The sequence below is a fragment of the Rhinichthys klamathensis genome, unplaced genomic scaffold (genome assembly GCF_029890125.1).
Source record: "Rhinichthys klamathensis goyatoka isolate OS25496 unplaced genomic scaffold, OSU_Roscu_1.1 h1tg000243l_1, whole genome shotgun sequence".
NCBI classification, from domain to species: domain Eukaryota; kingdom Metazoa; phylum Chordata; class Actinopteri; order Cypriniformes; family Leuciscidae; genus Rhinichthys; species Rhinichthys klamathensis.
In genome coordinates, this window is record NW_026606765.1 from 569,240 (window position 1) to 596,257 (window position 27,018).

The 27,018-nt window shown below is 37.3% G+C and overlaps 2 protein-coding genes across 2 annotated transcripts in view; one reads left to right on the forward strand and one right to left on the reverse strand.

Moving 5' to 3' along the window:
* Nucleotides 1–1,619: 1,619 nt before the first annotated feature.
* LOC130100522 (uncharacterized) lies at nucleotides 1,620–25,522 on the reverse strand. Its single transcript, XM_056265995.1, has 15 exons — nucleotides 25,100–25,522; nucleotides 19,169–19,252; nucleotides 18,646–18,904; nucleotides 16,587–16,727; nucleotides 15,676–15,851; nucleotides 15,112–15,270; nucleotides 14,509–14,621; nucleotides 11,119–11,600; nucleotides 9,213–9,328; nucleotides 7,586–7,689; nucleotides 7,392–7,464; nucleotides 5,436–5,518; nucleotides 3,980–4,183; nucleotides 3,424–3,558; nucleotides 1,620–1,863 (listed from the first exon to the last, which is right to left on the reverse strand). Exons 1-15 carry the CDS (start codon nucleotides 25,380–25,382, stop codon nucleotides 1,666–1,668), a joined length of 2,610 nt encoding a protein of 869 aa, XP_056121970.1. The 5' UTR covers nucleotides 25,383–25,522; the 3' UTR covers nucleotides 1,620–1,665.
* foxo1a (forkhead box O1 a) overlaps nucleotides 25,512–27,018 on the forward strand; it is a 41,556-nt gene continuing 40,049 nt past the window's right edge. The window contains exon 1 of the mRNA XM_056265996.1: nucleotides 25,512–25,655. Within this exon, the coding sequence (XP_056121971.1) occupies nucleotides 25,512–25,655 (144 nt within the window). The remainder of the gene's footprint in view (nucleotides 25,656–27,018) is intronic.

Here is a 27,018-nt window from a genome sequence, read left to right on the forward strand (position 1 = left end):
TTCCATTTAAAGTTAATATATTTAAAATTGAGTTAAACTTTATTTTAAGGTGTCAGTATTACATTTATGTAATTATACATTTAAGTACGGAGTAATAATAATTAACTACATGTACTTACTATAGGGTTAGGATGAACGTCTGGTTTAATTGTATGTAATTATGCATAATTTATAGTTATTACTATAGTAAATACATGTAACATGTATAACAATGACACTGTAAAATAAAGTGTTACTTGAAATCGTCTTAATTGCAACTTCATATAAATGTGTAATTACAAATATTACAAGTATTACCAATTATTTTACATTTTAGTTTATCATAAATAGTTTTAGCTTGTCAGTGCATTCGGCAGTAAAATCCAGCCATGTTTCAAAGACAATAGAATTATTCAATTATATGTAAAGATGTACTTACGTCCTTTAAGTGAAAAGCTATTATGCATTTTCATTTAATGGAAAATAACACGCAATTAACGGAAAACATACAATTCAGTTCACTCTTAAGTATATTCATTTAAAGTATGCTTTTTACATAAGTACTCTTTTTATGTTAATGTATACTTCTTTTTCATAAGGGAATGTAGTGTTTTTCCATACAACAACATTTCATAGTTGTATGGAAACAACATTTCCATACAACAACATTTCAACAAATCCATACTATGAACTGGCATTGTATGGGCGAAAGCTGCATGAAGACTTCAACATTCTTACGAGTTTGATACAATATAAAGGCCCGTTCACACCTACAATAGCGTCCACACCAATGAACAATATTGTTCTGTTTATTCTAAGTGCGCACTGCAGTTTTGTCGCCTGTCACTTTAAATGCTCGAGCTCTTTAAAGCAGGATGGATTCTGATTGGCTGTCGATGTTTTTATCGTTCATCAACTGGAAAAATGCTTCTGAAAGTGATTCCAACGATATCGTTTCTCTGTGCCGTTATTGTTATAGCTTTGGTGTAGAATCTTTTATTCTTTTATATTTAGAAAGATTTTTTAGAACTATATCTTTATCGTTATCATTATAATTATCGTCCTTGGTGTGAATGGACCTTAAGGGTGAATAAATAATGACAGAATGTTTCTGTTTTGATGAACTATTCCTTTAAATGGAATAAAAACACAACTGTCAGTTATTAAATATTTAAGGGAGGATTGTACCATGATTGTGTTAATGAAATGTCCTCTTGTTTTGTTTTTTCTTCCTCTTCTCCTAATTTGTGTTGTACAGCTTATAAGAGCTTTATGTGATCTATGTTACAACACGTTATTGGAAAAGCATGTCTTAACGCTGTGATATGATATGCAGTCATTTGTTTGATTCAAACCTTGTTAGTGTAGCTAATCACTGTTGCGATGCATTCAAAAAACTATTTTGATGATTATGTTGCACTTTATTGCACTTTGGGTTTAAATATTAAAAAGATCATGTAAAAGCATTCTGTTCCTACTTTTAAATTACCTGAAAGTCAGCTACAAGACTTTTGAAGTCTGTTGAAGAGTCAGTAGCCTATAAATCTATATTTCACCAGTTAATTTAAGGGATAATGGCTGCATTGTTTCTCACTGAATTCTCTTTCACCGTCAACATATTTCCATACGTTACATTACACAACTTTCTAAGAACACAAGCACTTTATCTAAGAGCATAATCTGGATTTATCCATTTTTTTTCGACATGAAATGCTGAATGATATCAATGGGCAAGGGGAAGATGATGGTGGAGTTTCTTTCTGCTGCGATTGTGTTTAGAGTCTGGAGGTATCGCAGCTGAAGAGCCGATGGAGACTCGGACATCACCAGAGACGCTTCCTTCAGGGCCCGCGAGGCGTTCATCTCACCCTCAGCTGCAATCACCTGCACACACACATACAACAATAATACACTGGAGCCGCTTGTGTCATACGATGAGCTGCCTCGGCTATAATATTTGATTGTAGGGCTGTATTTTGATTTTCTCTAAATGATCCCTGAAGGCCCTTAGAGCATTGAGAAATCTCAAGACAAACAGCTTAACTTTAGGGGAAAGTGTGTATTTGTTGTCATTTAAAAATAATTTATCATATCGCAGTTTATGAGGGGTACAAAATAGGGCCTGAAAACAAAATGTAATAAAAAGGTGCTTAACCTTTAGAAAATGTTGTTTTATTTTCAGTCACACTTCATATTAGGTGGCATTAACTACTATACTAACATTCAATACCTACAAGACTATGGATTTACTATGTAATGTTATTTAACTACATATTAATACTTATCAAATTTATTTATTTAACTACAAATTCCCACATTGACTGCTAATGAGTTTGAGACATGGTTGTGTTTAAGTCTAGGGTTAGGCTTATGATTATAGGGGGCTGAGTTGTGGTTACGTTGCAGGGGTAAAGTTAACAGTGTAACTAGTAACTACACGTGTTAATGTAATGTAATTGCAATGCACCAACATATATTTGAGTCAAAATCTGGTATCGTAATAAAGGAACAACAGTTTTAGAACGTGATTTTTTACTATTATGGATCTGCATTTCCATGGGTTTAAATATATAAAAAAATGTTATAAGAGGCAATGAAAACAATTTAGTGCATCAAAACCACTCCTTTCCTAGTAAAAAAAATAAAAATAAATTGAACTTGACTTTCAAAAGTCGATGAATTTGTGCCAGCTTTGTGACAAGCCAAAACATGTCAGTCTCTGGGTAACATTTCATTTATTTAAGCATCGAAATAAACATAATTCCGTACAATAAGTATAATGAACAACGCAAAAGAATTTTGTAGGCTAAGTCAAACATGTAGTTTCCCCCCTCACGCATGTTATCACGAGGCTGGCTGTCCTTAGAACTAAAGACATCGACACACTCACTTGACACTCAATGACTGAATACTTTCCGGCTAAGAAATACATAATTATTACCTACCTAACAATCCTTCTGTCTTCAAATTCACGTTATTTGAATATCACAACAAACCGATGTCTGTCAAAAAATAACGCGCACAATACACGGTATTTATGAGAATTTTCCAATAAACGATGATAATTTTAACATGATTTGTTACATTTAATTAGCAGATTTTGACTCATGTAGGCTACTATATGTAATAAGTTAATTCTATCAAATGGTAAGTGCATTGTTTTTGGAAAATCTGTTAGGAAACAATCAAGGTTAATTTATTATGTATGCTGCCACTGTGTTTGGTGTGGATTGCATGTATTTGCTTAGACAATGCACTGCAACAAAACAAGGCTTCTTCTTTTGCCGTGTGTTATTGAAACGATACACTGTGCACACTATTGTGTGATATCTTCGTTTCGCTTATTTTTACAACCCACATTCAAAGTCGGGCCCTTTATTTGGGCAGTATTGAGCTGACTTTCATAATTAAATAGACGAAGCACTGCATTAGAGTTGGTCTCACCTTGGCACGGGCTTCTCGAGTTGCTTCAGCCTCTGCAGCCATGGCTCTCTGGAGCTGGAGCGGCAGTTTAACGTCCTTTATCTCCACTCGCTCCACTTTAATCCCCCACACGCCAGTGGCCTCGTCCAAGGCAATCTGTCATCAAGATGTTACAAAGCTTTCAGGATCTGTGTGTATGATATACCCATCTCAGGGGGTAGATGCCTCGGTTTAGCTTTAGCCTACAGCTGAGGCATGAGTTTAACAGCAAAGAAATAATCCTGGGTGTGCAAAATGGCTCCTTATACCTGTGTACACGGCACTATTTGCGATTTTAAAAAAAAGATTTATTTAGTCGGCATGAAACGGAAGTTGTGATAATGTGTTGTTCCCTATTGTGACGTATATCTGAGAGAAACGACTTCTCAAACAAGAACAAATGTAGGACGGGACTTGATTTTGTTTATGGGGAATCGATTGGATGGCTGTGGTTTGCTATTGGTGGATCTCATGTGAGTGACAGGTGGCCCCGCCCTCACGCCAGTGAACACATCATCAGAGAAGAGAGTTCTTGTACCTGCATGCTAGATGAGATGCCCTCTCGGTCAGACAGCAGCTCAGACAGGTTCTTTGTGCCCAGGACATTTCTCAGGGTGGTCTGCGCCAACAGCCGTGTTGCGTGGTCTGCGTTGGACACGTTGACCACGGAACAGATCGGGTCAAAGACACGGAAGTACACCACACCGTCCACACTCACGGTCACAGAGTCCTTCGTCAGGAACTATTCTCACATAAACACACATATTGATGCTCTTCTGAATATTGATCTAAATCTTTAAATGATTTGTTCAGATTTTGCCAAATCCTGTTGATTTAACATTCTATTGGCATGACTCTGTTTTATTTGGCAAACTTTGGGTTGTCATAAGGGCTACATACCTGTAACCAGTGTTGGGGTAATGCATTACAAGTAACGTGAGTTACAGTATGAAATCAAGTTGCTTTTTCAAGTAACTAGTAAAGTAACACATTACTTTTAAATTTACAACAAAATATCTGAGTTACATTTTTCATACAAGTAATGAAAAGCCATTTATTGACTGACGTCCTCATGTTGAGAGAAATCACGAGAAAGTGCGGAGGCGTTGTGTGTGAACATGATGTTTTTATAGTTCTAGACTAAATGTGAACATGCATTTTACTCAGATTCAGAATGGATAGATTCCTCAAAATGAATAAAATCTGTGAAATGTTAACTCAGAATATTTTGGAAAGCTGCAATAATTAAATATGTTAAATTACACAAATATACTTTATGTATTTAATATCTTTTTATTATCCAATGTCTTTGCTGTAGACCATTGATGATCCAGTTCAACCATACTAAGCAAAAATGACTTTAGTTAAAAACATCACATTTGCGTTGGATTTTTTTGTTTGTATTGCTGAAGTAAGACTGTTGAACTTTCTTCTGCATCCTATTCTTCAGTTCAGAACAGCAGCAGCTGAAACGATTGCCTGAGCGGCGCCCTCTACTGTACAGGAGTGAATATGCATTTCCTTCAGCCTGAGGCTTATTCCGCTCACTTTCGGTGTGAAAGGGCCTGAACATTTGCCAAAAATAGAACTTTAGTTTTTTTGTTATTAAAAAAAATCAAACAAGCAAGCAAAAATTAACGCAAAAGTAGCGTAACATCACGTTCCATAAAAACAAATTAACTAAGTAACACAATTAGCTACTTTTTTAGGGTTCCCTCTATCAGAATAAGTATGTTGCCATTGTTAACTAAAAGTATATAAAAAAGTATTCCTTCATTGAAATAAAGTATGATTTCAAATATCAACAGTTTGAAATGAAAAAAAAAACACTTTGTTTGTGAGCAAAGTAAAAAACTGAGCTTACTTTGCTTAAAAAAAACTTTACTGAAAATTTGAAATATTGCCTAAAATAACTGGAAATAAACCTTAACTAAAACAAACTAAAATGAAAAAGACATATGTAGGCCTATGCTGTATACAGTGTGTATACTTACCTCTTGAGCAGGAATATCAAATGTCACAGTTCTCAAGTCCACCTTCCTGAATGTATCAGTACACGGCAGCACAAAGAAAATTCCTATAAAAGAAAAGTATAACCATTCAATGTTTTAAACATTCAAATGTAGAAAATAATATATATTTGATCAGGGATACTCTTTATTAATGACTTATTACATTATATAAATATGCACAGTCACGTGAAAAAGAAAGTACACCCTCTATGAATACTATTGTTTTGCATAACAGGATTCAGGACATAATAAAAAGTCATCTGGTCCTTAGCTGGAGCCTACACCATGATAGTAGTTGAACAAACTCAGGGTTACAGGATTAGTTTCAAGTTGACAAAACCAATTCAATCAGTCTTTGTTTGTACAATTACCTATTTTTTTTTTTTTTACAGTCTATGACAACGACACTGAATGTCAACTTTCCCTGTCCACTCAGACTTTAATCCCGAGTTTATGGAGTCTGTGGCACTGTGCACATGAAAGTGACATCAATAGCAAACAGCCAATATATCAACATGAATAACCATTAAAAATCACATATAATGGCATTAAATGGGAACTTTACACATACCCTAGACAAATTTATGTTACATTTTAGATGTTGATTTACTATAACTGAGATTATTCAATATGAAGTAAGATAAGGAAGAAACTATAATACGTTGTTACAATCAGCAGTGAATGTTTTCCATGATTTGCCCATATTACTAGGTTTCCGCATGCAAGTACCATTAAAGTTCCTACAATATGTGTTTTATTGTTATTATATTGTAATATTATTGTTTTTAATAACTGAGCTGATATACATAGCATAACATGCCATAATAAAAAACACAATGTGCTATATTGTCATCTGTGGCTTTATGTCCCATTTTACGCCCTTGTTGCATGGTGTACACATACGTAGACAGTTAAATAATTTTTAAATAAAAATGAATTTTGTAAAAATGAAAATGCATTTAAATTTTAGCATCATAATAAAATAAAAAGAATCTAAAAAAAAATCTAGATAATGTTTTCCATAATTCATGCATGAAAGGATAAGGTCCCGCCACAGCATTTTGGACTTTGACTGGGCCACTGCAACACCTCGACTCTTTTCTTTTTCAGCCGTTCTGTTGTATATTTGCTGGTGTTCTTGGGATCATTGTCCTGTTGCATGACCAAGTTTCGGCCAAGCTTTAGCTGTCGGACAGATGGCTTCACATTTGACTCTGGAATACTTTGGTATACAGAGGAGTTCATGGTCTACTCAATGACTGGAGGTACCCAGGTCATATGGCTACAAAACAAGCCCAAATCATCACCCCTCCACCACCGTGCTTGACCGTTGCTATGAGGTGTTTGTGCTGAGTTGGTCTCATCAGTCCAAAGGACATTGTTACAGAAGTCTTGTGGTTTGTTCAGGTGCTACTTTACAAACCTTAGTTGTGCTGCCATGTTCTTTTTAAAGAGAAGAGTCTTTCTCCTGGCAAGCTTTCCAAACAAGCCATAATTCTTCAGTCTTTTTCCTATTGTATACTGTCAGGAACTTTACAGACTGAGGCCTGACTGAGATGTAGCTCTTGGGTTTTAGCAGTGTCTGACTGCTACTTACCCTCTTAATTCCTATGGAAGCAGTAAGGTGTAGTTTTTCACACATGGCTTCTCCATTTTGGCCTAGTTTTTGTTAAATAAATAATTACATGTTGTAATATGTCATGCGTTGTTGTTCATCTGAGGTTGTATTTACCTCATTTTAAGACCTGCTAAAGACCAAATGATTTTTTATTAAGTCCTGATACGTAAAACCATAGAATTCAAAGAGAGTGTACTTTCTTTTTCACATCTTCATCACTAACAATTTTGATTAATCTTACGTGTCCCTTCGATTAACGGGATCCAGGTGTTAAATGGATTCCAACAAGCTGAAATTGAAAATGAAAAGCTTTTTCATACCAGGTCCTTTTGGTTTCTTGTCCACAATACGACCCAATCGAAAAATCACGGCCCTTTCATACTCCTTCACAATCTAAGAGTGAGCCAATGAGTACATTGTACATACAATCAGTCATCATTTACATAGATGATAATTAGTGTGTTGAACAAGACATTGATTGCATATGGAAAATCTTCTTAAAAACACACCTTACCTTGATGCACATAAAAATGGTAACAGGAAGCAATCCAATGGTGATAATGATGGAGATAAAGATAATGAACCAGCCGAAGCATCCCAGCGAGGGCGGTTTATCATCTGAAAGACATGGAGCCAAACATTTTGTAGGACTTTTTGTTGTTGTTGTGGGAGATCATTTAGAAATCAGCTTATCTCCAATGATAATGATCTTACCTGAAATTGCTACATTCAACCCAGTTACAACGTTTCCCCAATCAATCAACCAACCAATCAACCAACCAACCAACCAACCAACCAACCAACCAACCAACCAACCAACCAACCAACCAACCAACCAACCAACCAACCAACCAACCAACCAACCAACCAACCAACCAACCAACCAACCAACCAACCAACCAACCAACCAACCAACCAACCAACCAACCAACCAACCAACCAATCAATCAATCAACCAACCAACCAACCAACCAACCAACCAACCAACCAACCAATCAACCAACCAACCAACCAACCAACCAACCAACCAACCAACCAACCAACCAACCAACCAACCAACCAACCAACCAACCAACCAACCAACCAACCAACCAACCAATCAACCAACCAACCAACCAACCAACCAACCAATCAATCAACCGATCAATCAATCAATCAATCAATCAATCAATCAATCAATCAATCAATCAATCAATCAATCAATCAATCAGCCAATCAATCAATCAACCAATCAATCAATCAACCAACCAATCAATCAACCAACCAACAAAACCAACCAATCAAGCAACCAATCAACCAAATCAAATTTAGACACTTCTACAGCACGATATAAATACAATTAATGCATTATATTCAATATTTTGTTCTCTTGGCAGCATTTGGCAGCTCAGTCTTCAATCATGTTACTCAAGTAAAAAAAAAAAAAAAAATTAATAATATATCTTTCGAACTAGCTAATCCTTGCTAAGTTATCTTAAATGTTACTAAATGTCCAACCCTATTACTAATAACAGTTATTTTGTTGTTTTGTGTGTTGGATTTATTTATTTATTTGCCTATTTGAAATTGATGTCAATTGCTAGAAAATTTAGAATTAAGTTTATATAATAAGAACAAAAAAGTGAATCTTTCATTTGACCTCCTGATTTGGAGGTGAAGGTCCTACATCAGTATAACTGTATAACAGGTATAACTGAAACACATCAATTAAATGTATACCTGAAACACATTTCAACTTTATTAAAGAAGCCTCTTGAAAGTTTACTTGCAAACATGATACATGCAAACCAGACATGGAGATAATGCCCTGATATTGATATTGTAACCCTGGATTACATGTCAGGTAAACATATCAAATTCCACAGAGACACTTCTACTGACTCACGTGCTTACGATCACGCATACAACATGTATTAGCATCACTGTCTTGGGGAACTTAGTCATGTACAGTACAATTGACGGTGACAATATTGCCATGGTGCATTATTGTACAATACATATAAACCCTATTTTCATGTTAATGGCATTGTGAATTATTACAATCACATTTTTCTTTTAAGTTTAAAAAGGAACGTTTTATTTAATATTGTTTTAGTATTTTAAAGATTTTGTTTAAGATCTAGAAATGTAAACAGGGATACCTTGTATTATGTGTCTGCCATTCTCAGTCTCCCGGTCTTGAACTCTGATTACGGTGGTCATGTTGAGGAGCGACACAAGTGTAAGATGTGTTATGGCAGAAGGCAGGTAACAGAAGCTTTTAGCGTGTACTCACCTTCCCATGAGGGTGTGTCCTGCTTCCCGATAGACCACAATACTGGAGGAGGGGAGCATTCAGACTCATTTCATCAGATGTGACGGTGAAAACCATGAACCTGAATATTGTGTGGTGCAAAATGATATTTTATTTGTTCAGGTATATTTATTAAATATTGTCTTAGCTGTGGTGGGAACTTTATAATTCAAAGATTTCCTGCACCATCACAAGGAAGGAAATATGAGATGTGTAATCACATGGCATACCATCATGCATGAAAAATGCTGATATATACTACTGTATGACCAGATATGACCTGTGTAAAAAAAATGCTGATATACAGTATGACCACCTGTGTATTATGTCTGCTACACTAAAAATCCAATATCATATTGGATTATCACTTATAATGTTAATAAAGTTATTTTTGTACAATATAAAATATAATATATATATATATATATATATATATATATATATATATATATATGTGGCAAAACGTTTTGGTTTCTAACATAACCTCGGTTCCCTGAGATAACGGTAATGAGCATTGCATCAGTTTTGCTGACGCTATGGGGAAACTCGGTTTCTCTGAATACTGAAGACTGATTGGATCACGTTTTTGCTCCTGCACAAACAAATGGCATTTCAGCCCGCCAAAATGGGTTGTAAATCGTTAGAATCTCTTGACTGAGGAGCGGCAAGCGTTGATTAATGAGTGAGCATAGTAGCACGGCCAGCTACGCAATGATCGTTCCAGTTATCTCAGGGAACTGAGGTTATATCAGTAACCAAAACGTTCCCTTTCGATGCGGTTCACACACATTTTCACTGACGAAAAGTGGACGGCAAGAACCAGCCGGCCGCTGCACAGATGTCACCAATGGACACCCCACTTGAACACAGCCAGGAGGAGGCCGTTCCCCTGGTGGAGTGGGCCTTCACTCCGATAGGACACTGCAAGCCCAAGGAACTATAGGCCAGTGCTATTGCTTCCACTATCCAACGAGACAGTCTCTGCTTTATGACTGACAGCCCCTCCGAAGCATACAAATGGCTGCTCTGATCGCCAGAACTGGCTAGACCGCCCAATATATACTCTGAGGACCCAGACTGGGCAGAGTAGATGTAATCAGAAGCAGGAAGAGCAGAGAGCATTTTGACCTGAGCTCTGAACAGCGTGGAGAGTATCTTGGGAACGTAGCCTCGCCTTGTTTTAAGGACGACTTTACTGGATCCAAGATAAGACTGACTGCAGGTCACTCTTAAGCGTAAGGGGGCGGAGTTCAGCCATCAGAAGCGGCTTGGACGGGGGCTCTCGAAGCGCCCTAAGTACTGCGGATAGATACCAGGGTGGAATTGTAAGGGAGAGATTAGGTAATTCCTTCCAACAGATTGGCTGGTAGTAGAGGCGTGGTGCACTATAATGGCTACCACATACACTTTGAGCATAGCATTGGGTGCGTCCCCCATCCAGAAGCTCTTGCAGAAATTACAGTGTTGGCGCAATGCCACAAGATGGGGGATCTACGTTCCGGACCGAGTACCAGTCGGAAAAGACAGTTAAGGACATATAGGCGCCTAGTAGTGGGTGCCCTCGCCACAGAGATAGTGTTCATGATGTTCTGGGAGGGGCGTGAAGGCTCCTGTCGAAGGGCCACAGATGGAGGCTCCACAACTCGGGTTGGGGATGCCAGATCCTCCCTTCTGCTTGGGAAAGGAGGTCCCTCCTTAGTGGAATTAGCCAGCGGGCTGTTGGCAGCAGTGGCACCATCCTCGGAAACCAACACTTGTTCTGCCAGAGCAGGGCCACTAGCAGGACCGAGCATCTGTTCTCCCTAATTTGGCTGATGACCTGAGGGAGCAGAGCTACCGGATGGAAGGCATACAGGCGTGAACGGAGCCGCTCGTGGTCCAACACATCCTTATCCTTCGAGAAGAAAGTTGGGGAGTGGGAGAAAAGGTCTATTTCCACTCGCCGAAGATACTCCAAATCATCTGTACCGTCTAGGGTGGTCTCCCTTCCCCTGGAGACCGTCCTTTCCGGGACAGCATGTCTGCTCCCTTGTTCAGAGAGCCATGGCCTCACTGAGGGGAGGTTGTGCTGAGCCCATAGGAAGAGGCGACTCACCAGCCTGTTCAGCAGGCATGACCCGAGTCCCCCCTGGGGATTTATGAAGGCCACCACTGTCATGTTGTCCGATTGGACCAGGACGAGGTGCCCTGCCCATTCTGGCTGGAAGGCGTTGAAGGCCAGGAAGACTGCCATCATCTATAGGCAGTTGATGTGCCAGTTAAGCATCAGGCCCGTCCATGAGTCAAACGCCGGCCTGTCGTCGGACAGGGCACCCCAACCCGATTTGGAGGCGTCCGTTACGACTCACGACCACCTTTCTTCTGGAAACCGAGCCCAGATCCACACCTGACTGGTACAGTTAGGGTGATTTGCAGGTGACATGGGACTTGTCACAATCGTGGGTCACCTTGAAATTGAGGTGTCCCATATGCCGTGCACGGGTTGAGACGCAGGCTTTTAGCCAGTAATGTAGTGGCTATTACAGCATTTATTATTCTTAATTAATGTTAACATCCACATTTACTAATACATTATTAAAATGAACAGTTGTATTTGTTAACATTAGTTAATGCACGGTGAACTAACATGACTAAACAATGAAGTTATATTTGTATTAACTAATGTTAACAAAGATGAATTAATACTGTAACAAATGTATTGCTCATTGTTAGTTAATGTTAGCCTAGAAATCTAGACTCCCCCTAGCGGCTGCAAAAATTATTTTGCAGCCAGTGTAGTCTAGCAACTCTCCATTGACTTTCGAGCTGGAAAAACCAAACTGTAGTCAGGCCAATCACATCGTGTGTAGAGTCGGCGGGCAGGCTTAACATAATGACGACTGAGATGCGACGGTTCACTGCTACTTGGAAACACAAAATGGCTGCTGCTGCTGCTGGCGAACAGATGTCTTTCGATTCGGCTTTGGCCGCGACTCTGGATGATTTAAAGTTAAGCTTTTCTTTGAAACATGAACAAAGAACGGCACTTGAGTCATTTAAAAAAAAGGAAGATGTGTTCGGAGTTTTGCCGAATGGATACGGTAAAAGTTTAATATGACTACGTCGCCTTCTTCGTTGCTCTGGTTGGTTGTAGCGTTATCCTATTGCGTGCAGAGGGAATTTGAAAGACAACCATTCATCCCGCCCCTCGTATTGAGCCCTGTCAATGGTGAGTTCCCAGACCTAACATCCTGATGTAGGTCTGGCATGCCAGGCTAAGTTAATGTTAGTTAATACATGAACTACAGTTAACAAATTATACCTTATTGTAAAGAGTTACCAAATATTAATATTAATTAGAGCTGGGCAGCGATTAATCGCGATTAATCACTGTGGCGAGGGGTGTGTGGTTCAGCGAGGTCTGCAATGGGAGAGAGAGGCAGGAGACGAGCGATGAGTAAGTAGGACAGGGTAAACGGATACTGAGAGATACGAGACCAATGGTGTCGCTCATCGTCAATCACGCCACCGGCCTCGCGCCGCTCTCTCGCGGCCCTCGACCCTGCCCTGCTTGCCACAATCACATTAAAAAAAAGGTTTGTGTTTACATAATATATGTGTGAACTGTGTTATATTTTGTATAAATACACAGACGTGAATGTATTTATTTAAGAAAACTTTGTTATTTATCTAGAAAATATAATATAAATTATGTATAAATGTACAGTATATACATGCAAATATTTCTTAAATATATACATGCATATGTGTGTATACGAAATAATTATACACAGTACACACACATATATTATGTAAACACAAACTGTTATTTTTGGATGTAATTAATCGTTGCCCAGCACTAACATTAATAAATATTGATATTGTTACTTTGTAAAATGTAAATATTTCAAAATATTTAATAAATATAAAATTTTTAAATGATTCATTTAGATTTTTTTATATTTAATACATATTTAATCATATCAAGTCAAAATGACAGTGCAGTTTACATGTTTGTAAAGTCGTTAAATGACATTTATTTGTGTGACCATGCCCATGATCGACACACTGCAACATAAGGAGTGTATTTTATGTCAAAAACATGGCATGCGTAGCAGTAAAATACAGTATTGTTTGTTCACACATTTGTCACACACATGACTATTCAGCCTATTCAGCCAACTATTCAGTTGTTCAGATATGCATAAACCAAGACCTCATTAAAAGGAAACTAGTCGAACAATAAAAGCAGAGCTTTGGGTCTCTGGAGAATCGAGTGTAACATGCAGTCAAGAGCTACTCACCATAGAGACAGGCTTTGTGTTAACCACAGATCAACTCAATGGAAACACTGATATATGTACATGAATTTGGCCATTATGACATAAGCTGCACCCTGTACTTTATGGACAAAGGTATTTTCTCTGTATCCTTTGCTGACTATTTCACACAATGTGTGCGGTTTGTCAGAAGGAATAAAAACGATTTCTGAAACCGTTCAAGAACTGCCTGAAAGTATTTTTTGCGCTATTACTAACTGATATAATTAATATCATATATTTAAAACAACTACTTAATGCAACTCAAAGTTTTAAAATAAATCTTTTTATAGCAAACAAACAAACAAAAATGAAAGTTCTAGCATGAGACCAGCAGATATGGACACTTGATAGGTCATAAAATGGTTTGAATCAGTTATTTTAGTTTTATTAATATTTTGAATTAGCTTCTTTTTATATTTTTTAGTTTTCATGTTAATTTTAGCTCAATTATTAGGAATTTCAGTATGTGCGTTTATCATGTTGCTAGTTTTTTTATTGTTATTTTTTTTTTTTTTCAGTTTTACTTTTTATTTATTTCCAGTTAATAATTTTAGTGCTTCAACTTAAGTTTTTCCAACTAATATTTATATTTTATTTTATTTCAGCTTTATTTCAATTAACAAATGTTTTAATAGTTTTAGTTAACAATAATAACCCTGGTTTGAAACAGATTGATTTTCAGTTTTTTTATTCATTTAATATTCTTTCTCACACATAAAATATTCAAGATGTGCATAAATGAACAACACTTCGAGAGGCATGTGCTCCGTGCAACTGAAAACACTAGATGGGATTAAAACATTTCTGAAAAACCCCAGAGACTGAGAGATAAACTCAGGGATCAAACTTTTGCATCATGATCTTGCGACTGACTTCATAGGCCAAAAACAGAGCTCCGTTGGCAGGAAAAGTTCGGATCATAGTCGGGGTCAAACCAGAATACAGAGGCGCCACTCCTGTGAACAAGACACCAGAATATTACATGCTGCAATCCAACAACAACTTGTTTAGTTTCATCATATAAAAATCTGATTCAGTTTGAATCATGAAACTCGTATCGTGTGCTATATATCTCATGACGTACTATACTGACACTCTTAACAAATGTTACATTTATTTTTAAATGTTTTTCATTGGAATATCAGCCCAAGCATGTTGAATAATAAAGTGAAATCTACCTATTTTTTTATCAATTTTGATTTTTTTTAAATGCTAAATATAAACACCCAGACAGCAACATAGTCGGCCCAGATCCGGCCCACATCTGGAACACCTGGAATCCACACAGCCTGGATGTGGGCCGGATCTGGGCTAACACTATGTTGCTGTCTGGGAAACACACATCTATTCAGAGGCTGTTTTCTGCGTCCTAAAGCCATTAGCCTAGCAACATGCAAGCTAAAAGTTTCCTGTGCCAAGAAACAAGGATAAATACAGAAATCTCACCCTCATTTCGTAAAATCCCCATAAGAGTCTTGAGGAAGCCTTCCTGCTTCCCTGCTAAAGACAGAACCTGGATGCGAGACTTCACACAGTCAATGGGGTACACGACCAACCACAGACAGGCTCCGCCGAAACCACCGCTGAACATCAACGGCACCACACCTGTCAGAAACACACGGATCATTCCTGAGGAGCATTTCCTGGTAAATACACTGAAAAAAAGTGAAAAGCCTGTGTCAGTTATTTAAAGTGCATTTTTGTATTGGTCTATTCGAAAACCATGGTTTCTGGTTTAAACCCGTTTTGTTCAGTTTGACTAAAAGTAAATAACACTCCCCATCACTGCTGGTCTAGGATCAGTTTTCGCCTATAGCATATTGGCAGAAGATATTTGGTGTTTGCCCTCTAAAGAGCGGCAAAGGTTTCTATATTTTTTACAACGTGTTTTTGCAGCGGTGAGAAATGTAGCCAATCACAGACATGTTTGTTGATCTCATGAATGCAATGGCCAATCAGAGGTGTTTGGAGTGACATGAAGGTGAGTATGTGTTCCTCCCGTGGGCTGACCTATGTGCTCTTTGTCTCTGTCCATGTGGTTGGCAAACACGGAGCGGCTGAGTTCATATCCTCCGAAGAAACAGAAGTATCCAGGTATCTCACGGACGATAGTGGTGGTCAGACCCTGATAGAAGCCCAGAGGACCATTTGTCCGCAGCACATTTCTCACAACGGACCACACCGTGCTGAAAGACAGAGAGGAACTTCAACAAGATTTGACAACTCTAGACGGTAGAACTGCTGAACAACTGATTTTGAGGTCATTTTTGTCTGAATTTAAAAGCTCAAAAACACAAAAAGTACTCCAAACTTAAAAAAAGTAGTTGGCTTCAACCAAATTCAGCCACTTAAATGTTAGTTCATCCCAAAAGGAAAATTCTGGGTAACACTTTACAAAAAAATGTCGATTAGTTAACTACCTTAGTTAACATGAACTAAAAATGAACAATATTTATTAATGAACACAATTATCAATCTTAGTTAATGTTATTTTCAACATTTACTAATACGTTATAACATTTCACAGTGGAATTCCTGGTAAAAAACTAAATTACACCAATCAGAGAGTCGAAAAAAGCAAAACGTGCCAAAAGAGCTCTTTACCACTGCGAATGACGTAATCGAGTCGATGTCTCTACACTCAAGTATTTAAATGTTTGTGTATATATAGTATTGTACTGTAAATCAAAACATTTGATTTCTTATTTCAATTGAATGACTAAAAAAAATCTACATTGGAGCTTTAGTCTGAATAAACTCAAATAACATTGTACGTTGTAAATTACAACTAAAATACATACTTCTAATAATGACCAAATGATGTGAATAACCCTTTATCATCCCTATTAAAATGGACATAAAGTTCCCACAGGCCTCATTTCTCATTTTCAATTACCAAAACCTCCTCTGTCCAGACAGACCTTTTCTGACCACTGGCAATCTTGCCGGACGCCTCCATTTCATGCATGGCCTGCAGTCGACATTTAACCAGTTCAGTGGGGCATAAAGCCAGAGAGGAGAAGATAGAGGCGACAGAGCCTGAACAGGCCTTCTGAATATCACTGAAAACACATAATCACACACACTTATTATGGTTCATCCTTTCAGGTCAAATCAAATGTAACATGAACGACTGGATTTGCATCAAGACATACTACCATTTCTCAACAGTGACACCAAACTAAACGGCTACATTTTTACATTTTCTAAAGAAAACTAAATTACACATCTTTAAATGAAAAAGGAATAATACTGTCCCACCAACCTAAAGTAATACTGACAAACTATATTTCATTCGAAAGCTTTCAGACTCTAGCTTTCATGTTTGGCGACTGATTATCGATAGAACAGTAATTTATTAATTTGTGACAAGAGTATTCATCAGAGTCATAAGGAGTGCTCAGACCTTTATTTTGAAATAGTGATGCACATGAAACATCATCAAAGATCAGTAGAAACCTCGGTTCGTTTTCAGGCCAAGAGTTCAAAAGATAACCCATGTCTAAAAATGTCTAAAATAATTTTAAACATAATGTAAAAGCGATTCTCCATTTTTGATGTGCCGCCGAACTGTAACAGATGTCCGGGTTTTTTACGCATGTATTTTATGTGTTTATTAGAGGTTAAATAAACTGCCCAATAGAGCTGCGCAATTCTGGATAATTTGAGAATCACGTAGGTTTTAAAAAAAAATAGGGATCACGATTCTTCCATGATTCTGAAGAGACAACTGAACAAAATAACATGTAATTTACTAGAGGTTCTGACAAAATGTTAATTGCTGCAGTGACAGTCTATTTAAAAAAATATTGTATTGATTTGAAAAAATGACTCATAAAGACTTCCCTTATTTATGATTTTGTGGTAGCATTCATGTGCGTGGCAGCATTCATGTCCATTCAACTCAGAAATACAATCTTTCTGACATGACTTGAACGCACCAAGACACAGAAGAATCGTTGGCAATGCATGTGTTTGAATCGAGATGGCGATCTTTTAACGATTAATCGTGCAGTTCTACTGTCCATACTACATATGAATAGGATGTCTACTTCATAAATAGTATGTGAAAAAAAAAAAAAAGTGTGGTTTTATGGTTCAGATTTATGGTTCAGATCACTCAAACCTTATTTGGAAATTAGTCCTTGGATGTTATTGGAAAAGTTTGGTACTGCGCCAGGACAAAATCGTACTGAAAGCTAACCTAAAATTTGGAACACTTGAAACTTGGAACACTGGAATTTGGAATACTTGAATTTAGAACGCTTGGAACGCAGGAATTTGGAACACATACATTTTTGACACTTGGAACACTGGGCTTTGGGGCACTTGGAACGCGGGTATTTGGAACACTGGAATTGGAACATTGGAATTTGGAACACTGGAATTTGGCTTTGATTTGCTTGCCGCTTTAGAGTCGACCATGTTTTGCTAAATATATATATATAATAATGTTATAATGCTGTTGCAATGTATATAATAATAATGATAATGACCATTATACAATAATTCAATTAGTGGAAATTTTTCAAAACATTTTCAGTATATTAAAAATTCAGTTTTTAGTTTATTTAAAAAGTAAGTAGTACTAAGTTTTTAAGTACATAGTATTTTTGAAGAACCTATATATGGCAGCCTATAGTAAATATCGTGGTTAAAATATGGTAAACAAAGTACCATGGCAGACTATATCAAGGTAGCCTACCATAGTATGGCCATCTGATCCGATTACTGTACCATAATTTACATAGTATTTTTTCGAAGAGGTGACAAGAAAGAAACCCCTGTGTTAACTCTAAACATGTAATGTTTATGGAGTCAATAAAAGCGGTCTGAACCCGCTGGCCGTGGGTCACATGACACAGCGTCTGTCCTTGAAGATTGAATTGCATCATGCATATTGAGTATAAGAATTAATGTACTTTTATTGGATTTTCATAGTTTAAGTGCCCAAAAAGTTGAATGCTACTAATACCTCACCTGAGTTCTGTGCCTCGGTCCAGTCCTGAAACAAAGCGCACGACATTCTGGCAGAAGACATAGCTCATGAAGAGCACAGCGTTTTCAGCGATGTTGGCTATGAGGGCAGGTGTGGTCCCCTGATAGAGGCCTCGCAGTCCAACCTGTCTGTAGACAGAGACGAAGCAGTGGACAGAGCTTCTGTACAAGCCGGGGAAAGTCTGCATCTTCACCTTGGCTGTATCGAAGGGCTGCCCACTAAACACACACGCAACCCCACCTTACAAAAAAAACAAGAGAGGAAACAGAACATGCTTCAATGTTTTTAAATAACTGATTATTATATCTTGTTCCTTACATTTACAAAATTTCCCATCAACATGCTAAATTTGAGCAATCCAGACAATAGGAAAATACACTGTATCGTGGCAGCCTGTCAAAATGGCTCTGATGTAAATTGGGATTTTTAAATCTAATCCTGGTATATTGTCTTATTGGTTAATGGTTAATGTAGACATAGGAAATGATAAATAAAGGCTGTTACCACATGCTCCAGCTGACAGATCAATGACGGCTTGAGTGACAGGATGTGGAGCCATGGTTAACTTCTGCAATATTGCATCACTTCCTGTGTAGGAAAAGTGCAGAAAAAAAGTTTTACTCAAGATTCATCCTCATTAACATACACGTATGCCGTCTTTCAACTAAGCACATCAATACAGAAACAAATGTAGCCTATACATTTAGCTAAACTATTACACACAATTTATAGCATAAATAAATATACATACAGTGTGTGTGTGTGTGTGCATCATACACTGTAAAAAATAAAATCGTAAAAAAAAAAGGGTCAAATGACTGGCAGCTACGGCTGCCAAACAAAAACCATAAAAATAAAGTAAAATATCCTAATTTAAATTAAGTGCAAAAAACTTTTACAGATATTTTCCTTAAATGTTTTACAGAAAAACACTGTTATTTTACAGCTATTATCTGGATTATTACGATCGAACACCCTAACTGTAAAAACAATCCCATAAAAAACAGTCAATGACTGTCAGCTATGGCTGCCATGCAAAAACCATAAAATGAATGGAAAATATCTTATATTTTAAATAAGTGCAAAAGACTATTGCAGAAATCTTCATTATTTATTACACACATATTTACTAAAAAACATGTAGTTGACTACATGCATGATTTACTGTAACTATACGTCACTGCATCGGCAAACACAGTTACTGTCTGTTAAATAAAGCAACATGCAGCATTTCATCAGTGTTTCTCTACTCATCCTGGACTGAAACACAGGCTCTACAGTTCAACACAATGGTGACACACAAAACAGACCATACAGAAACACTTTAAATCATCCCAACATCATCCCAACAGAACATTAAACACAAACACATCTCTCAAGATCTCTGCATCCTCACTTATTACAATCCAGACTTTATTTATCTCATACTAACATTCTTATTGAGAATTAACAGAGGTGTAGAAGTTGATGTTTTATTGAAAATAATAAAGTTTGATGTTACCATTATGGTGATCATCAGTGTTTGATTTAGTTGGGCTCTTGAGCCTTTAGTTTTTACATTACTTTTTCTCTGGCTGCTTTAACTGTGTGTCTCTGATACATATTTGTTATAGTAGGAATCCAAGAAAAACTCAGATCACTTAATAGTGATAAAAGTCATCATCTAGGTGCCTGTTTTATTTATACCGCCTGAAGTGTAATTAAGAAGATTAAGTCGGTATATATTAGTTGTTAATTTTGCATGCCAATGCTGCTATAGGAGGTTCTGCCGTGCTGTGATACTCAGATTTTATTTAGTCATTATACAGAATTTTTTTTGAAGGATCACTCAGACATCAAGAATCAGCATATGAATCGCAACAATGGTGACAATGAAAACAATTCTGATCAACTCTGAACTACTATAAAGTTAAAAAAGGCTTTGTTTATTGCCACCATTGTTGAGATTCATATGTTGATTCTTGATGTCTCTATACTCCTAAATAAATAGACCAGCTCAAAACATTTTCTTTATCATTAATATTTTTTTTCATATCAGATTGTTATAATACTGATGCCTCATTATTTCAAGGGTCATGTGAAAAATTATTACATTAATCAAAGACTTTGTATGAAACTAAAGTCCTTTTATTTATAATGTAATTTCAGCTAATATATACTCAGAGATTTGACTGTCATATCAGTGAATCAGGACACCATATGATGACTATAACATCATCAATAAATGACCAACATCATCTGATGAGATTTTCTCCTGCATTTATTGCCATAACAAATGTGTATCAAATACACAGTTAAAGCAGCCAGAAAAATGTTATTGTTAAAACTTCAAGGGTCATGAGCCCAACTCACTACGGCTACGGCTGCCAAATAAAAACCATAAAATTAAAGTGAAATATGCTAATTTAAATAAAGTGCAAAAATCTTTAACCATGTCACCATGATTGAGATCAGTGTTTGCTTTAGTTGGGCTCATGACCCCTGAGTTTTTAACATTAGCTTTCCTCTGGGTGCTTTAACTGTGTTTTGATTCACATTTGTTATAGCAATAAATACAGGAGAAAATATCAGATGATGAGGGTCATTTATTGATGATGTTGTAGTCATCATATGGTGAACTGATTCACTGATATGACAGTCAAATCTCTGAATATATTAGCTTAGATTACATTATATTCAGATGGATTGTTGTTTTATATAAAGTCTATGATAAATGTCATAATTTTTCACATGACCCTTGAAATAATGAGGCATCAGTATTATAACAATCTGAAATTTAAAAAATATTTATTTTAAAGAAAATGTTTTGAGCTGGTTTCTTTTTTTTAGGAATATAGAGACATCAAGGATCAACATATGAATCTCAACAATGGTGACAATCAACAAAGCCTTTTTGTGACTTTATAGTTTTTTCATTGTCACCATTGTTGCGATTCAGACTCTGATTCTTGATGTCTGTATGATCCTGTCAAAAAAATTCTGTATAATGACTTCATAAAATCTCAGTATCACAGCACTGCAGTATGTTCTATAGCAGTATTGGGATGCAATATTTAACAACTACTATTTAATAACTTAATCAGATATTACACTTCAGGTGGTCTCGATAAAGCAGGCAACTATGATGACTGTTATCACCAAAAAGTGACCAACTTCATCTGATCTGAATTTCTCTTGGATTCCTACCATGACAAATATGTATCAAAGACACACAGTTAAAGCAGCCAGAGAAAAAGTAATGTTAAAACTAAAGGCTCAAGAGCCCAACCAAAGCAAACACTGATCCCCATAATGGTGACATCAAACTTTATTATTTTCAATCAAACATCAACTTCTAAACCTCTGTTAATTCTCAATAAGAATATTAGTATGAGAGAAATAAAGTCTGGATTGTAATAAGTGAGGATGCAGAGATCTTGAGAGATCTGTTAGTGTTTAATGTTCTGTTGGGATGTAAAGTGTTTCTGTATTGTCTGTTTTGTGTGTCACCATTGTGTTGAACTGTAGAGCCTGTGCTTCACTCCAGGATGAGCAGAGAAACACTGATGATATGCTGCATGTTGCTTTATAAAACAGACAGTAACTCTGTATCAGTCCAGGTTGAGCAGAGAAACACTTATGAAATGCTGCATGTTGCTTTATTTAACAGACAGTAACTGTGTAGTTGCTGATCCAGTGACGTATAGTCACAGTAAATCATGCATGTATTTAACTGCATGTTTTTTTTTTAAATCAGGAAATATATGTGAAATAACTGTGTTTCTGTTAAAAAGCTTAATGAAGATTTCTGTAAAATCGTTTGCACTTATTTAAATTAGGATATTTTACATACATTTTATGGTTTTTGTATAGCAGCCATTGCTGACAGTCATTAACTGTTTTTATGGGATTGTTTTCTACAGTTAAGGTGTTTGATCGTAATAATTCAGATAATAGCTGTAAAATAACAGTGTTTTTCTGTAAAACATTTGAGGAAAATTTATGTAAAAGTTTTTTGCTCTTAATTTAAATTAGGATATTTTACTTTTTTTAACAGTGTTTGTTTGGCAGCCATAGCTGACAGTCATTGACCGTGGCGTGTTTTAAAAGATTTTTCACGAGTTCACACTTACATCAATTAAACAGAGTAAAGATTATGCGTATTTGGCGTGCTGTCCGGGGGGAGGGCTCCGAGCTCGGAATTTTGCCCGAACCCAGAGTACTCCCCCCGTTGTTGTAAGAGTTTTAGGACTATAAGTGAGGAGATGGGGTGGTGGAGGGATGCTGTTAAACTGTCAATGAACGGAGGTTAGTTTGCTGTATATATACACAGCGCTTAACTCGTTGATTAAGCACCACTCTTGTCTAATTAGGTTTGATTATCTGAATGTGCTCCACGTGTGTTTAATTAGGTTTAATTATCTGAACGTGCTCCTCCCGAACTTTGTTAATAAAACATCATTTATTTTTTATAGTGTATATAGTATTTTTTTTACACTATAATTTATACAGTTAAAAAATTAAAGAACAGGGCAAATGCTCATTACAAACAAACCCATGTCAACCCCTGTTGGGAATAAGCAGCTCTTTATTGCGTGCTGAGTTTGTGATCGAATCTGTACAGCAGGTAAAGACAATTTATCCATAACAGTATCAAATTCTGGACACTTTTTTAATGAGCGGGCGTCTGTGGAAATACGATACATTGTAACGGTATATGTGAATTAGTACAGTTTGAGAATGATTAAACATACACATGTAAAGAGAAACAGAAACATTATACATCACACAACATTGCGTTTAGTGCCTCGGTAAGAGAATGATATTTATATCTGACCTGTGAGATCTCTATTAATAGCCAGCTAGTCTAAATCTTCAAACTAGATTCAGAGGGAATCCCCCCCTTGAACCCAATACTACCATCTCAACCTCCTCATCATGTGCCAAAATTCACATGCCAAGATCATTATGTCTCAGCAACATTTAACTCAGCTGTTGCAATCTTACATATGTTCTGCATGATCACACAGTCCATGTATTCTCACACTCACCCGCCCTTTCTCGAGGACCCAGACACTTCTACAGACTATTGGTGCAAGAGCATCGGAACGAAGCGTCCTGTGAAAGTAGTATTCTATACTGACGCAAAAACACACCTGAAGCCTGCAAACACCCACACTTCCTCGATCACACACCGCCACAGGTGTGTACATGGCAGGGCAGGGTCTCTCTGTGTGTTTTGATACGGGGGCTTCCTGGAAATAAGACAAGGCGGTCTTTCGTGTTTCTGTCATATCCTGCAGATTCAGAAGTTGTTGCCTCATAATCAAGATTGTGACACAAGGTAATTTCATCAAACGCGATATTCGAGCAGCGACAGTGAGGGATTTTATCCACTAGATGGCAGGATAGCCTTGAGTTTATGCCAGTTATCTAAGCATCTGCACAAACTTTGTTCAGATTAAGAGGTAAAAAAAAAACCCCTGTCACATATTAGTTTTATACTGGACAAACTAATCAAATCAATAGAATTATTTGTAGATATGATATTACATCATATACAATAAGGCTATTCCAGATGTAATTTCCATTTCAGATTTTCATTTAATAATCAATAAACTAAATAACACAACTGCATATATTTATTCAAGCATGTATTTTACTACACAACGTAGCATGGGTTTTGCATATTTATGAAAGAGCAGGCTATATTGCTAATAAATGTAGCCTAAATAGTTGTATTTATAATAAATCCACCAAAATAAATGAGAGATAAATAGAAATAGGCCTATATTCATTGTCCTCATTGGTTTCTCCTTATGTACAAAATAGTTAAAAATGTAAAGAGGTAAACACTACGGTTTATGAGATCTGCTGTTTCCAGAATCATTTGCATGTTATATAACAAGCTTTACTGTTTCGTTACAATATAATTAAACAAACAAAAAGAACTGCGTTTCTGTTATCCAAGCAATACAAAGCTGGAAGCCATGCGGTCAAAACGAGTGAGTATTTTCATAATATCCAAACTCCGTGAAAGTTTGTTTACTAGTTTTCAAGAGGACGAAAACACGGCTTGTTTCGCTTTCAAAAGCGCGCCTGTGATTGGCTCTCGGCGCTTGTCAATCGTACACGGGGGCGGCGTCAGGTGACATATGATAGTGAGTTCCAGTAAAGCGCACTTAGAGTTTTAGTACACAGACATTCAACAAGCGACAGCAAGAGGACTATCACACACCACTGGACTGGACTGGATTACAAAACTTCACAACAAACATCAATCTGATGCCGTTCTACCCGCACTGTGACCTTTCCGTCGTTTCCAATGTGACTAAGTCAGCTTAAAGTAGGAACTAATTTCCTTTCTGTCATTGTTTCGCGTTTCACGTCATTTTTTTTCTTTTCTTTTTGACAATCATATGTGACATTTTAAGAGGCAAACAGTATTGCTGGTACCATGGCTGACGCAGCCCAAAACCAGATGGTCGAGATCGACCCGGACTTCGAGCCACTCTCCCGACCCCGCTCCTGCACTTGGCCGCTCCCGCGACCGGAGTTCCCTAACGCGGCTGCCGCGGACTCCAACACCTCGTCCCCGGCCCCGTCCGTCAAGCAGGAGCCCTGCAGCAACGCGGACTTCATCAACAACCTCAGTCTGCTGGAGGAGAATGAGGACTACCCCGATCAGAAGCCTCTCATGCTGTGCGGCGACTTCCAGTGCCAGGAGAACTGCATCCATCAGCAGCAGCAGCAGCAGCAGCAGATCCCGAGTCACCAGCAACAGGTGCCCGTGCTCTCCTCTCCGGTGGCCGCAGCCGCTGCCGCGCAGCGCAAGAGCAGCTCGTCCCGACGCAACGCCTGGGGGAATATGTCATACGCGGACCTGATCACCAAAGCCATCGAGAGCTCCCCCGAAAAACGGCTCACCTTGTCTCAGATCTACGACTGGATGGTGAAAAGCGTCCCTTATTTTAAGGACAAGGGGGATAGTAACAGCTCCGCCGGTTGGAAGGTATTTATGTTTTCATTCTTTTGGTCTATGCGTCACCCAGTTTGCGCCAGGAGTTTTGCGTTTTTACGCGGGCATCTTTTCAAAACAACTTTTTACAAACGCGTCTTGGTTACCATTGGTTCCCATTGAGTTGCGCTCCGCTCCAGCTGTTTTGAAAACAAAAAAAAAGTGTCTTGTGTGATTTTGTCTCGTTTCAGGGCTGATTTTTTTTTTTTTTTTTGGTGCATCCTTCACTTATTGTTTTAGGATTGTCATGGGATTGTCAATAGTCTCCATTCACTGTTGTGTAGGACAGACGATTGGCTCTCATTACAGGCAGCGCATAGTGAGGTGGTTCAGCGCAGTCAATAGTTCAAGTGCTGACCTTTGTCACATGACAGGTCCCGAGGAACAAGTGTTATAGTGCCTGTGGACAGCCAGGGCTTGGAGGATCTTTCAACAGTTACAGGTAGAGGTCGTTGGAGTTAGGACAAGATCAAGATTTGGACCCACACCATTGCCAGAGCCCCTAAAGTTGCAGTCACATTATTGAAATTTCAGGGGCAAAAAGGTGAATTTTCTGTTGTCAATATTGTAGCAAAGCACACTATGCAGCACAATTCACAAGAAGAAGTCACTTTCAAACAAACAAGCTTTCTGTTGGTTAACAGTGAATCCGCATGACTAACTGGAATCCCTTAAATCTTAAAATCTTTCGCCCTCACGCAAAATTCCCATTCGCGTTGATTCATTTTAAAATGACTGGATTTCGCTCGTAAAAATTTGCAGATGTAAATGTGATCGTATCTTATCTCAAATTACATAGTAGGAATTAAAAGAAAATCGCTACCTCTAACTGAAATAGTTGTTTTCCCATGAGATCTGGTTGATTTTTTCGGAACAGAGAATCAGGTTTTCGCCGTATTTTCAATTTTTCCAAAATGAAAAATTTTGGAAATCAGGTTTTCATCTCATTTTCAATGTTCTTAAAAAGAAAAATTGAAAAAAATGAAAGTTTGAATTCATACGAAATCGCCACATCTTAACAAAAATAGTTTTCTCGTGAGATCTGTTTGAATTTATAATAACATTCTTTTATCAAGAGAATTAGATTTTCATTTAGGCTAATTTTCAATTTTCCCAAAAAGAAAAATGGAAAGTTCAGATTCATACGCAATGCATACGAAATCGACACTTCTTAGCTAAAATAGTTGTTTTCTCATGAGATCTGGTTGAATTTATCGCAACATTCTTTTATAAAGAGATTCAGGTTTTCAGTTTTCCTAAAAAAGAAAAATTGAAAAATGAAAGTTCAAATTTATATGAAATCGACACTTCGCAACTAAAATGGTTGTTTTATCATCATGAGATCTGGTTGAATTTA

What these genes read in the sequence shown, in the direction of transcription:
- LOC130100522 (XM_056265995.1), bottom strand. Translation starts at nt 25,382, where the DNA reads ATGGATGCAGTTCTCCTGGCACTGGAAGTCGCCGCACAGCATGAGAGG. An exon ending in TCTGTCAGCTGGAGCATGTG is followed by an intron (nt 18,905 to 19,168) that starts GTAACAGCCTTT and finishes TTTTTTTGTAAG; the next exon opens with GTGGGGTTGCGTGTGTGTTT. An exon ending in ATTGCCAGTGGTCAGAAAAG is followed by an intron (nt 15,852 to 16,586) that starts GTCTGTCTGGAC and finishes TCTGTCTTTCAG; the next exon opens with CACGGTGTGGTCCGTTGTGA.